General features: G+C 36.6%; 1 protein-coding gene across 1 annotated transcript in view; it reads right to left on the minus strand.

Moving 5' to 3' along the window:
- Window positions 1–572: 572 nt before the first annotated feature.
- PALS1 (protein associated with LIN7 1, MAGUK p55 family member) overlaps window positions 573–14,430 on the minus strand; it is a 58,043-nt gene continuing 44,185 nt past the window's right edge. Inside the window, exons 7-14 of the mRNA XM_064658354.1 lie at window positions 11,853–11,930; window positions 10,771–10,954; window positions 9,643–9,714; window positions 9,113–9,184; window positions 8,205–8,372; window positions 7,241–7,443; window positions 5,741–5,851; window positions 573–3,643 (exon numbers count right to left, since the gene is read on the minus strand). Coding sequence (XP_064514424.1) covers window positions 3,467–3,643; window positions 5,741–5,851; window positions 7,241–7,443; window positions 8,205–8,372; window positions 9,113–9,184; window positions 9,643–9,714; window positions 10,771–10,954; window positions 11,853–11,930 — 1,065 coding nt within the window. The 3' untranslated portion in view covers window positions 573–3,466. The remainder of the gene's footprint in view (window positions 3,644–5,740; window positions 5,852–7,240; window positions 7,444–8,204; window positions 8,373–9,112; window positions 9,185–9,642; window positions 9,715–10,770; window positions 10,955–11,852; window positions 11,931–14,430) is intronic.

Here is a 14,430-nt window from a genome sequence, read left to right on the forward strand (position 1 = left end):
TTTCCTAAAGACAGAATCACAGAATCATTTAGGTTGAAAAAGACCTCTAAAATCACTGAGTCCAACCTTTGACTGGTCACCACCTTGCCAGCTAGTCCATAGCACTAAGGGCCATGTCCAGTTATTTCTTGAACACAAATGGTTGTGTTCTTTGTTCTTGAAGACATTGGATTGCAATCAGCAAACCAAACACGCCCCAGAGCTAACACTAGTATATTGTCTCTAGTACTACCAGTCTGTTCAGGGTAAGCATCTTGTTTTAAACATGATCCAGCACTTAACTGCAGATGCAAGGTAAGTGCAAGGAAATGAATTTCTACTAACACCTTTAAAAGTCATTGTAGAACTGTATGAAGCACAAGGCCTCTTCTTTTTTGAAGCTGAACACAGCACAGCTGAACAGTAAGGCCATACTCTGTTGTAAGATACAGATTAGTTTGAAAGAAAGACATGTTGGACATGTTGTTACCTCTCCGTCAGAAGGAGCACAGGACATCCCCTAGGGCACTGATGGGTCACAGCATGTTTCACACATTCAGCACAGTGGCAGAAAGAAGATCCGGTATGAGAAATAAAATTGTACAGTGATTTATTTTAAATCTAGAAATATTTTACATTTTTACATTAGTGTGCAGTTCATGATGTCTCAAAATACAGAGTGCAGATACATGTATAAAAGTACAAGTGGGGCTAACCACAGGTCTCAGTAAAGTTACCTTAATTATTTAAGGCATGAAACCCCCTATCTAATATTTTGAAAAGTCACATTTAATTACATTCAAAAATTCTTTTATGCAATTCAGCTAACATTTATTTTTAATTAAATCTGGACTGGTAAAAATGCAGATACCCTCATTTCAGTCTGATACAGCTCACTACATAACCTGTGATAAAGTCAAAGAGTTTCATCAGTGAAGTCTGCATATTTTCTTTTACTCTCGAGGGAACTAGCACACATTCTTCATTAGAGACAATGATTTCTTACACAAGGTAGTTCCAGGTCCAAACTGACAGCAGACTGACAGCCAGGTACATTATTTCAGTGCTGCTCAAACCCCTCCTGTCAGCAGGATACATTGCTAACACCGGTTATAAACTATCATAGCACCTCTCTACATGGACGTCAACAAGTACTGTGTGCCTTGGGAATTAAGAGTAAAGCTGAACTTCAAGCAATATGCTTTAAGTCTACATTCAAAAGCTCATTTGTAAAAAAACATTCTGTACAACATTTCAGAAAAACTGGGGAGACAAACATTGGTGAAATAATATTAATGGCATGATTTACTGAGACTGATGCTGCCTATGAACACTGAATACCTATGGGACTTCAGCAACCACCTTGAGCTGATTGTGACTGCAAGAATTTAGACAGCACCTATGTAACTTGAGCTAGGTTACCCTTACTCAACACACATTTTACTGCTTCCCACCTTCTTGTCCACCTATGAAACAGTCAATACCCAGAAGCCTAATACATCTGGCAATCATCTTTCTTAATGGGTAGAATCAATAAAGTATATCCAATATACCTGAACATTGTAGTTCTCATAAACTATGGATGAAACTGAGAACATGCCTGCAATGTGAGGCAAAAAGCCATTATTTTGAATATCCATTATTATTTCTAACACTAACTTGAACTAAAGATATTCAAGTTTGCACCCCTTTTTCTTTCTGAAGGGTCATTACTAATCCCCACTAATTGCTTAATTGCCTTTCAGCCGTAAATACTAATTAAACTAGCAAATCAATCTGCTTTCTAACAAGACAGGAATGCACTCTATCCTTCCATTTTTCAATACAAAAATGTACTGAATATTTGTTCAGTACCTAGGATAGTTATCTGACAATTTCTTTATATCTGCTCTACACTCTGAGCTCTCTAGCTACAGGTATGAATTTGTTCCATTAAGTTTGAAGAAAGAATATATGCAAGATAGAATGGAAAACATTAACTACTTTTTCATCCTTCAACATTAGACAGGAGTGAACTACACACTGACATAACTCCAGTGTTTTACCTGTAGGAACAAGGAAACACTACGGCTAAAATGAAAAGATATTCACAGTTAAGGTTCTTTGTGCTACCCAAAACCAAAATAGCCATGATACTACTATTCAGTTAGGGTCAGCAACAACAGCCCTACTGCAGACTTAGTAGTTAAACCTTCACAGCCAGAATAATTTGAGGATGCAGAGATGTTCCCATCTGCTTTGCAGAATGCACCAGGATACAGACAGACCTTGCCTTTTGTTCCCTTGTTTCAAGTTGGTTTGTTTTGTTTGAACCATTAAAAATATTCCCCTTTTTTGTGACTTCTCAGTCAGTTACCAGTGTTTTACACATATTTTCACTGCAGTATTGAGCAAACGCAGGACAATAAGTTGGCTAGTGAATTAAAATACTCATAACATAGTAGCTACATTCAGCTATTTGACTTCCAGTTAGTTGTCCATTAGTCCAACAGCCACAACATGAACCATTTGCAGAGATTAAAAAACCACGCTGTCTTCCAGTGTTCAGCACATCAGTCTATTTTAGTCAGTATTCTGTTATAAAACATGAGAATTTTAGTTGACTTTCAAGTAGCATGTCTTATAACTATACCTTTTCACAAAAATATAAGCTCTGCCTTTCTAAATATCTCTACAGATCTTTGGAAAACAGTGGCTCCAATCAGTCAATCAGTGTTTTAAAGAAAATATCATAAAAATATCACATCTAAAAGATCAATATAACAGTCATCTTTGGACCTAAAATTACTGTGCAGTTAAATCTGATTTTAAAAGTCTGACTAAAAAGATGCAAGGATTGAAATATTTACATTATACACATTTTCCAATTACAGTGCTATTAGAAAGTGGAATGTCTGAGAATTAAAATATTAACTCAAGCCTCACAGGGCAGCCCCAGATCAGAGCAGCATCTTCATTCTGTGTATTTTTTGAACAGGAGAGGTTTCTCATTAATATTAACATTTTTCACATGTAGATTATATCTCTGCCCAGTGATCTGTAGAATGCTCTTGAACTAGCATCATGTCCCACAAAGTCATTAAGTGTTAAATAATATTCATATTTATAACTATGTGACATCATGGACTATATATATATACACATAAACACACTTAAAATCTTTGTTGTAAGGGTGACTAGGTTAAAAAAGGTGGATTTATGTATAAAAGTAGCTGCTAGAAAAATCTATCTAAAGCCTTAGAATTTAGTATTGACATAGTCTCCATTTCTAGACCACAGAGAAAGAAAACTTGGACAATCAGTTAAATTGGCTCACAAGCTGAGTAGCGTATTTTTCGTTAATACGCAATTTCACTGGCAAAGGATGCAGCCACTGAGGTGTAGAGCTCACAGCTCACATGCATTTATACTAGAATTGGGCAGGCCTACACACAATCTCCTTGGAAAGATAACTAGATCAAAGTCCACTTGTCCCTTGGAACTGCTCTCATCGTAGCCAGGTAGAGGGCACCCACTGGGGTTCTGTGTCAAGCTTGTTTATTAACCGAAGTAATTCTTGATAGGCCTTATCAAGGTCAGAATTCACAATTGCTGTATCAAAGTAGTGGCCATTGTTCTGTTCCATCTCCCTTGTCTTCTCTATGATTTCTCTCAGCTCTTCTGGCTGCAATCAAAAACAGAGTTAGTGTAGGTGTGCAAGCCTCTCACAGTAACAGAGTAGGGAAAGGTAACAACTCAATTTTTTTACACAAACTCTCATGGTGTTGCTATTGGCCATGGAAAAGTTTACAGTAACACTGAACCATGATACATATTTGAAAGCTAAGGACATTCAAGACAACCCTGTTTGATTTGCCCTAAGTGGCAAACTGTAAATAACTGCCCCCGGCTGAGGAAAATGAGGAAGATCCAGCACTGCTCATTGCACAACACTGATCTTACTGAGGTTCTTAAATCATGTTTCTGAAAAATAAGTGAGGTTGCTAAGCTCATTATCCTTTCTGAAAAAGACTGGAGGTGACAGAGATAGTGTGAGAGAAAGGCTGAATGGTGTAGAACAAGACGACATTCCTCTGAAGGTGCAGCACTACAAATGCCAAACAGCCGAAGGCGACAGCTGTCATTGGTGAAAACTGCTCAACAAACAGCAGTGAGAACCACAGGGAGAGTTAAATGTTTAAGCTGACCAAATCACCATAACACCCAGTGAATAACATTGCAGAGAAATGAAAAACACCATTTAGGAGCTGGAAGGGACTATGTCAAAAGCAAGAATATTGCAGATGTAGATAAATGATACAAAGGGAGAAGTAGAAATGTTTTGCTTCACTTCAGATTTTTTTTTTTACAATTAGCTACTAGAGGTGTGTTTATTTTCCTCTTCCACAACTTAGTTTTCTATTGTATAAAGGAATATTCAGGTATAATTTTTGAGTTAATTTTCTAGAAAGGATAATTTCAAAAAGGACTTCAGGCCTTTAAGATTTTTTTTCTTAGTCATTATATACTCTTGATAAAATCAAAGTGACATACAAGCATACATGCAAGAAGTACCCTTTTCTTTATTGGGGAGGGGGTTTAACATGAGAGCATGTACCCCCTTGAAATAAATACAACTCCAATACAATTAATCAGAAAGAAAACAGGCATTCTTTAACACCAAGACATGTATTCCTTTTTATTGCAAATGGATTCCTTGACTACTGCAGTAAGAATCCAGAACCTACATAAGATGCAATGTTTATATAAAATAAAGTTTCATTAGTTGCATAAACATGAAGGAGGAAACACACCCATTTAAAGACTATGATTCCATTTGACTCAAGGGTGAGGGGGGGAAGGAAAAAAGAAAAATCCCTCTCTTTTAACACTTGGACTTTAATGGACTTCTAGGTCTTGCATCCAAGTAAGCAAAAAAACACAGCCACGAAACACAGTGAGGTTTGATCCCTGACCAACAGCTATGTCAGGAGTCCCTCTGAGTTATGCTGGGAAGAATGTTTTTCCTCAGTATGAACCACATTATGCTCAATCAGTACTCTGAAGATACCATGGTAGCAAAGGGCTCCCACCAACCCCCGCAGGGTAGATCTCAGTTGAAAAGCTATTTCATTGTCCTAGCAATGAGCACTTTGTATATCATAAGCTGATAAAGAAACTTTCTGAGCTTTCACATGTCCTGGTTTAATCTATGGCTTTTGAGTCCATTCTGCAGAACTACCTTCTCAGTAACTAAACTGGATCTTAACTGGATAAGTTCAAATCTTGGGTATGACTCTGGCTGAACATGAAAAGTGATCCTACAGGACCAAGCATTAAAATAATTTTATCTGAATAGTTTCGAATTTTCAAGCAAATGCTTTCCCAAGGGCAGGTAAATTCTCAAAAGAAAAACAGTAATCCTTTGCTCCACAGAATTATTCCCAGGTTTACTTGAGGACAAAGCTGGGTTTTCCACAGTTTTGAAATAAAAGTTCATATTTTGGTACCCGAATGCAGGGATCCCAATGCACAGACCTTGGGCCCCAGGATTACTGATTTAGCAGTGCATTTTCATTTCTAATACCTCTTGCATCACATTAGACAAAAGCATCCTGAACCCTTCCTTTAGTATGGTCTGCCTACTAACCTGGAACACACAGATCCCAACCACACTGCTTCACTGCAGTGGTAATTGTCAGGTACTGGGTCCCAATTCCAAAGAAAATGCACACATTTACCAAAGCCAACATGGTTTCAGAAGACGTGTAGGACACCTTACCTTTGGGTTTTTCCCTTCTTTGGCCAATAAAGCTCGTAGTCTCTCTTGTGAAGGTGGTGCAACAAATATAATATATGGCTTCAAGTCAGAGTTACGTAGTGTCTTCAGTGACTGCAGAAATAGGATTTATTAAATATTTAACAGTTCCACCCATGAAAAGGGCATTTAACGATGCATTATTCATGTTATATTGATAATATACTCTTCAAACACGAAAATTGTACAATATATTAACAGCAATATAATTAATTAACAGTATTATCATCACCACTCACAGTTAAGTCACCTTTTCCTACAAAATTGATATTCCAACATTTTTCAGCTTCACAGAACTGAAACATTTACTTTTGTTCAAGAATATTATTCTTAACTAAACTGAAGGAACTGATCTTTTGGTATCCAAAAGCAAAGAGAAAGTCATCTGCATTGAGGTAAGTGTCCTTAGAATGCTAAGGAATGGTATCAGCTTCGAACAGAGAGAAGAGTCTTTACATACTACAGTTTACTTGAAAGACTATAGTTCAACCCTTTCTGTTTGAAAATTAAAATACAAGTATCAGATACACTACTACAGTATGCATAGCATTTTGTTTTGTCAGGTTACATTTATATTGAGAGACAGGAAGTAAAGAAATACAAACTGTCATTCGGTTTTTCCAAAAGGCCTACTCTGTGTCTCAGGACAAACAACTTGTCTCTGAAACACATTTTTTAGCCACAGAATTTAACAAATTTTTAAAGAGTTGTGAATTTTCACTTTATGACATGCTTTGCAATACCCACAAGGTATTCTAGTAAAGTATCACATGGTTCCAACTGGTGATGACTAATTGTTGAGTAATTACAGCTTCAATACTACCAGACTTTACTGATGTGTCTGAGTTTTAGGGCTTCTTTTGCAGATCTACAACAGCAGCAGACCTCACACATATCGTGTGTATCAGAAAACGGGCTGTGTTCCAGGACTCTGCCTCCTCCCATGTTTGACTAAATTTCCAAGTTGAGGTCTGCAAGCATAGTTTTCCTCTCCATAACCGAAAGGTCACAGCTAAACAGCTTTTCAATATTAATGATGTCATATACTTTAATCCTGAACTGGATTTGGAAACTGCATTAACAGTCCCAAAAAACACTTTCCAAGTATAATCACAAACAATTTCCTCTCCATATTCAAAAACCTCAGAGCTCACAGAATAATTGGAGGACTGAGAGACACAAATCTTATTTTAATTCATCTTTTTAATTCAGATAGTTTCCAGATACTTAAAGCTGGTGAAAAGGCCCCTAATACCTGTAGCGGGTAAAGATGTGCATATTTACAAGCAAGGAACAAGAAGGCTGTACAATACACTGTATAGTCAACTGAACATCACTGAAAGAAAGCTTGGAATAAATATGGACCTTGAAAACACACTCATTTTATATAAACCAAATAGAGCTCTGTAGGTTCTCACAGCAGCTTCTACAATTAAAACACGAGAGGCAACATTTTTGCCATACCTGGGTATGAAGATTTAAAAGGCATATCTTGCCTGAGTTGATTACTTGGCGCACGGAGTCTATGCTAGTACCATAGAGGTTCTTTTCAAACTCTCCATATTCAATGAACTTCCCTGCAGCTATGTCACTCTCAAATGCCTGTCGAGAAACGAAATGGTAATCCCTGCCAGCTGCTTCAGTCTCTCGCCTACTCCGAGTAGTATCTACAAGCAAGAGCAACAAAAAAAAAAAAGACATTGAGAGAGTGATACACCTGCAGAACTGAAGAAAAGCAATCAGCATTTCTCTTAGGAGAAATGTTGCTAATCAAGCAAAAAAACTTCCACCAACATATGAAATATCCAAGAAATCCACGTATTTTATTTTATACAATATATGTCCATGGTCAGATTAAGTCGTCAGACTTAATTCAAAGGTTTCACTTACATTATCTAGAGGGTAAAAAAGTAGTAAACTACAAAAAGAATAGTTTTAACTGGCAGCTGTGATCTGAATGTGAAAACAGCCATTAGTTGTTTATAACAATATATATTGCTAAGCTGTTTGTAAACATAATCTAGGGTACATGAGACATTAAAAATATAATCATCACTGAAATATAAGTAGTTTGGAAAGGCACTAAAGCCACCTAAACTTAAATTTATGCAGGACATTTGGTTAAAAGTTCTTTGCCCTATATACCAGTTTCTTTTTTACACTTCTGTAACTCACTCCAATTTTATGCAAACTGGAATAAATGCATGCCTTATAATGTCTTTATAACACTGTGTTGAGACACTGGATTTGCAATCACTTACCAAAGCTATTTTTTGCCATACAAGAGGTCACCTTCCTTGCCCATTTTTCAAGAGCTCAATATATACTGCTCACAGCCCCCAGGATCCTAATTACTATTTTCAACCCAACAGGATTTGTCTGCAGACAGTGTTTAGAATACAGAATCTTATCTGCCTGTCAAACTTACGTGGAACTGCGGAGGCAAAGCGATCCACTTCGTTATTCATAAGTCTCTGCCGCAGCTCGTTTTGGCCGCAGTTCTGTGGGCCAATCAGGACAATGGGCCGCTTCCTATTTGCTGGTTGATGATACAGTGACATTTCCTCGTAGGTCAAAATTTCCTCATTGTCATAATCTTGAGAGAGAACAACAAAACAGTCACAAATACTTCGCTAACAGTTGCATGTACTGCCTGTCATGCAGTATAAAGTTTCAGGCAGTTCCCGAACTCTCTGCCCAGCATCTCTGTGTCACCAAAGCAACAGAACCCCAAAGACCATCACTTGCTCAGTAAGATCAGACTTCTTTTTCTCCCTTTCTTGGGAAAGAAAATGTGTCTTCACTTACTATTACTCACATAAGTAGTAGCATAAATTCAGGAAACAACTTTCTTGCCAAGGAACAAGTATCTAGTATAAGAATAACACTTTATACCCAACAACAACAAAAATCATCCCAATCCCAAAGTACTTGTGTAAAAATATAGTATAAATAGCCTATAAAATCTTTGTGGAGAAGGTTTTTGTTTACTAAACTTAATTAGGCAGAGTGAGATGACATTACAAAACCATAACGAATTAATTCACTATTGTAAAATTATGAGTGCTTCCATGCCTAAAAAGCTATCTATTTTTTACCCCTATAATCTGGCCTTTATTAAAGACACTAAATGACCCTACATATCCTGTCACCTCTTTTACATCTTTCACTAAATGCTATAACAAAACATACTACTGCTCTCACAGAGAACTTCATCAGCTATTACTTCTAACATCATATCCTGAATTTAAGCAATTGTTTTCACAAGGCTAGTTATGGAATCTTTTATAGTTATATGTGTATAACTACACATATTCTGGAAAACATGTTACTCACCATCATTTTTATTTGCATTGTATAAAATCTTTTTCCGTTTCTTTTTGTTCTTCTTTGCACACCAGAGTTTTCCTGAAAATTTTATTTCCAAAACAAAAATCACCATAATCAAACACCCATACAGCAAAAATCCTCCTATTCTACCCACTATCTGGATCTTTATTCTGCAGTTTTGAAAAGGCATAATATCCTTCTGCTGATTACAGTGGTCTGGTGTATTAAGCAAATACTCATGTCAAGAACTTAAACTGAGTCATGGCAGATAAAATTCTTTAAGAAAAAAGGGGCTTTCCAAATTCCCTACATCATCCTAATTACATTGCACAGTTATGAAAAATCCCATGTGATTTATACAACTAAGTGCTAAATTCAGACCCATAATTACATGAAGACTTTCAAAGAATCATCCCACTTGTATTACAAAAAAACAGAATAATTTTCTACAATTCCACAATGACAAGATTCCATATATATCACTAATTAGCACCTCCATAAAAGATTTTTTTTCCCTTGGAAAACATATATCCAACCTGATTTTTCAGGCTCCTTGTCTTCTTCTATGGTTTGCTTCATTGCTTCTCTTTGTTGCTGAAAACTTTTTCCTTGATGCATTAAAAAAAAACCCGAAAAAGCACAAGAGCCATTAACATTTAGAAACCACGTCCATGCTTTTTCATAATGACTTACTCATTTGACTTTTTCCTAAGCTTTTACATCTCTGAAGGGTCCAGTAGAATAAAACATACAAAAGAAATTTTAAAAGAGAAATTAAAATTTAAAAGGAGAAACTAAAATTACTACAGAACTTAATACTTAAAAAACATATTAATCAAGAAAGACTTGCAGAGCATTTGTAGCCTGGAAAGACTACACTTTCCCACCATGATGCTATGGTTTTCTAACTATTTTTGTATGTCAAATGTGTTCTATTTATATGAAATATTTTGAACTTCAGTTTAAAAACATTAGCCTATATTTAAATCAGTGCTTCTCTCAACTTATTCAAACATCATAAAGTAACAGTGGGGTATTTTATGGAATTTGAAAAGTCTCTTGTTCGCTGTGTTTAACCGATCAGCAGATCTTAAATGGACTAGAGCACAATAATATTGCAATGCAAAAATTATAAACTGACTTGAAGTCAAAACTCTGAAAACCCTGCTACTTGAACGCCCTCAACAATGAGAAAGAAAGCCTGACTGTTACAAACAACTAAAGCCCTTCGGTAAGTGAAAATATACAGAAAAGTCACCAAAAAAAGATACTGTATCAAGTAGTTTGAACAAAGTAAGAAACCTCACAGCTGCACCCATCTCCAGAGAACTGGGTTACAGTCCCCTGTCTCTGCTGCAGCCAGAGGGAACTCTGAATCCAGAGTCCCCACAGGGTGGAGGAATAAAGGAAGAGGACATTAGCTGTTGAAAGGTGACCTGCAGTGGCAGCAGCAGCCTTACTCTGGTTTAACAGCAATAACGTAGCGATGCCTTTAAAAAGTCAACTTTTAAGTGACTTATATAACCAGCAGTAGGCTCTGATGCAAAAGGTTCAGTGTCACAGACATTTGAGGCAATGGATATTTAAGGGTATACAAGTCTTTGAAAACCTGACAGCTCCTGTGGCTATGAGAACTGTCAAGCTTTTTCTAGAGCTTTATTTACCAGGGATAAGGCCTGCCAACGGCTGATTATCTTCATCTCCATCTCTGTAAGCCTGCCACCAGTTTGGATCTTCTTGACTGATCACATGGAGAATGTCGCCTTTTTGAAAAGACAGGCCTAACTCTCGGCAGGGGACATAAGGGTCATCAGAGGGATCATAGTCAAAATGCGCTTTCACATGTATCTGTGGGAGATCAAATGTAAAATCAGAAAAAAAACCACCCCAGTGACTTCTGAAGAATTACACCCCCTCTTCCTTGACTGCACTGGAGCTCCAATATATTAAAACCTCCAAGATTCTATAAAATGCAAACTTTATCTGGGGCATACAGGAGTACTGGAATGAAAACATTACCTATGTGAGCAATGGAAAAGACACACTTTTGCTAGGTTGGACATAAAGGCTTGAATTTAACTCTCGGTAATTCTAAACTCCATGAAATTTCCTCACCATTTCAGGAGGCAACCTCCCCACGCCCCAATCTACTGATTTTAAGTTCTTTGCATTGAAAAATTATCAGAGATATTCTAATTGGTTAAAATACCTAATAAACACACAGACTGAAACTAATATCCTGGGCTTTAAGTGAAGTTTCACTTGTACAGTATTTTGTCACCAATCACTAATGTCTGGGCATTTTTTCTTCAAACTGTTAAAACCATCTCAAGAAAAGTATGTTAGACAAAAAGATAATAAACAAAGCTTCCAGTATACAAACTTTTCCTCTCAAAGCATATTTGCAAGTTCCACTGATCCATTTTCTTTTAATACATACATGCATATATATATAGAGAGAGAGAAATTCGTAAATTCAAAATAAATTCAGAACCACACAAAGTTCTACTTTTACAACTTCTTCCTATTTTAGAAACTCAGTTAAAATCATACTGAGAGTTTCAGCTTAAGACATCAATTATTTTCAACAGTTAATTCAGGTGTCAGTCTGGTAACAAATCAAGTTAAATGTTTAAGTTTTGGTTTTGTTCCACAATGTAAATGACCTAGTGAAGAACTTTCTACACATTACTGGTAAAATAAATTATGTATCACCAAGCACAAGAACACATGTAGAGCTACTTACAACTGTTTCCTTCACAGGAGGTGGCTTGCTCTGCTGACTGGGAATCAATACAAAGGTCAGAGTACCGTGCATGTCGGCCTGAGAGGAAAAATACACTCCTCATATACAGTATCAAAATATGGTTTAACCTTAGGAATTCTAATAAATAATGTATTTTAGGAAATGCTTTAAAAATCCCCATAAAGGGTTGCTCCTAACAGCGCATCATCTATCCCTTAACTGGTTTAAAATACGTAGTACAGATACAGATGCAGTGATTCTGTCAGGCTAGAAAGACAAATGTTGATACTCAGATTTTAAAAGCCTAGCATTCTATTAACTGCTTCTATCTGAAATGGAGAAGCTGGAATTCTGTAAAGCAGAGACTCAGGAGAAATGGATAACAATATTCTCTTGTTCTGTTCAAAAATACCAACAAGTGGATCTACACTGGGAAGAAAAAATATATTAAAAATATTATTTTTCTAGAATTGTTTAAATGGAACAGTAGATTCAAATCTAAAGATTTCTACTACGATTTTATGCTGTTAGCATTATTAAAGAATGCAAAACACTGTTTAAAAATGTAACTAATATACTCAAATCCTGCATATGTGAAGTACTTGATATCAACACTGTAGTCACCCTTGCAAAATGCATGTATCTCAAAAAATTCAGACCTAAAGCTTAAAAAAAGTAAATATAACTGAACATAACATGATGAGGCTGTGGGAAAGGAAAATCCACTATTTTCAGTCAGCATGCACAGTTCCATGAGGAATGTATATAATCTCACAGTGATCATGTGAATAGTCTAAAGTCACATGTAGTTTATTATCAATTGACTAGCAAGTAATGAGGCAAAACTAAGGAGGTCAGTAATTTCCTTCTCCGGTGCTTAAGTATTCTGGGGGGTCTAAAGTATTTTAAAACTTTATTTCCACATTAAAAAATACAAGTGACAACATATAAAGAATTAAAAGTATTATTTTAAATTAATTGTATTAAAAATATATTTAAAGAAATATAAACATACGGTTATGTTTATTTTTTTTTATTTTCAGCAAGTAATTTTCTCTTATACTAATGTATTGTGGCTTGAAACCTTTTATTCTTTAACCCTAGGCTGCAGGAGCTGCTCAGGAGCAGAATAAGGTCTCTGCAGAGAACTAAACTGCCAGAGTTGAATTACCTGTTAATCACCTACACAACACTATTTTCAGAAGTATAGGACATAGCTAAATATGGCTTGAAAAAAACCCAAACAGATGGAAACAGAGACAATTACAGAATATAAAGAATCTCAGGTACCTCTGATCCAAAAAACACATGGACATCGAAGGCTTTTCAAAGAACTGTAAGAATCTTTCTAAACAGCATAAAAATCAAAAACAATTGACAAAAACCTCCAAACTCCACACATTTCTTCCTCTACTTCCTTCCACTTGACCTCATTGCATGAATTAGCTGAAAAATTCTATCAGCAAATTTCAGAAAAAAGTCCAACTGAAGATGAAAATTGTCCATTAAAAACTAGTGTCTTAGTGTACCATAAGACAATTTCATCTATGGATATTGCTGCCTGTTCTTCCTACAATGACACAACTTAGAGCAGAACCCAGGTCTTTTCCTGATTCTGTATGTATGTAGAACATAAATCTACTAAGTGATTTGAAGATTTACTAAATGTATTTTTCCTCTCTTTTTTCCCCCCAAAGAACCCTATTAAATAAGTGCTTGTTCATATTTCCAATGTTTTGTGTCAAAGTTATAAATTAACTTCAAAAAGAATTGTCATTTGCATCTGTTTTCACTTGGACAGAATGGTCTTGCCTGCTGCCAACTGGACAACAGATTCATAGTTAAGTTCCAGGTGTCCCATCTTGGACACTGATCCATAGTAGGTGTCAGGGAAAACAGAAAGCAAGTGCAACTGGGCAACAGAAAATACTGGTAATTGCCAGCTTTTGACATTCTGTCTCACAGGACCTTTTTGAAAACAAGTACCTCTGCATTTACTGATTCCTGACAGATTTCTTGCCTGCAGTTTTGCCCAGCTGCTTTTCAACTGAATTCTTGTCATGAATGGTGTAATGAACAGAAAAACATCTCTTTGTTAGCAAACTGCTAGACAAAAGGGCTTTTATCAGGAGGGAAAGAATAAGAAGTCTAGTCATGTAAAGATCCCATGTGATACAATTTGTGGTGGGTTAAGTCTGGTCTGGCTTGCAACTTAAGCACTTAGCTGCTAATGCACTCTCGCTTCTCAGCAGGATGGGCAGAGAATCGGAAGATCAAACGGGTCAAGGTAAAGACAGTTCAACAAGTGAAGGAGAAAAACCCCAACCCAACTAGTAATGCAAAAGCAGTCACTCACCACCCAGTTTTTACTGCTCAGCATGAAATAATGTGGCAAGATACATCACTGCGGTCAATTTGGGTCAGCTGTTCCAGTGTGTCCCCTCCCAGCCCTGTGCTCACCCCAGCCTACTTGCAGGCAGGGCATAGAGTGAGAAACAGAGAAGGCCTTGACACTGTGCAAGCACTGTTCAGCAACAGCTAAAATACTGGTGCTTATCAACACTGTTTCAGCCTAAAA

The sequence above is a fragment of the Pseudopipra pipra genome, chromosome 6 (genome assembly GCF_036250125.1).
Source record: "Pseudopipra pipra isolate bDixPip1 chromosome 6, bDixPip1.hap1, whole genome shotgun sequence".
Lineage (NCBI taxonomy): Eukaryota > Metazoa > Chordata > Aves > Passeriformes > Pipridae > Pseudopipra > Pseudopipra pipra.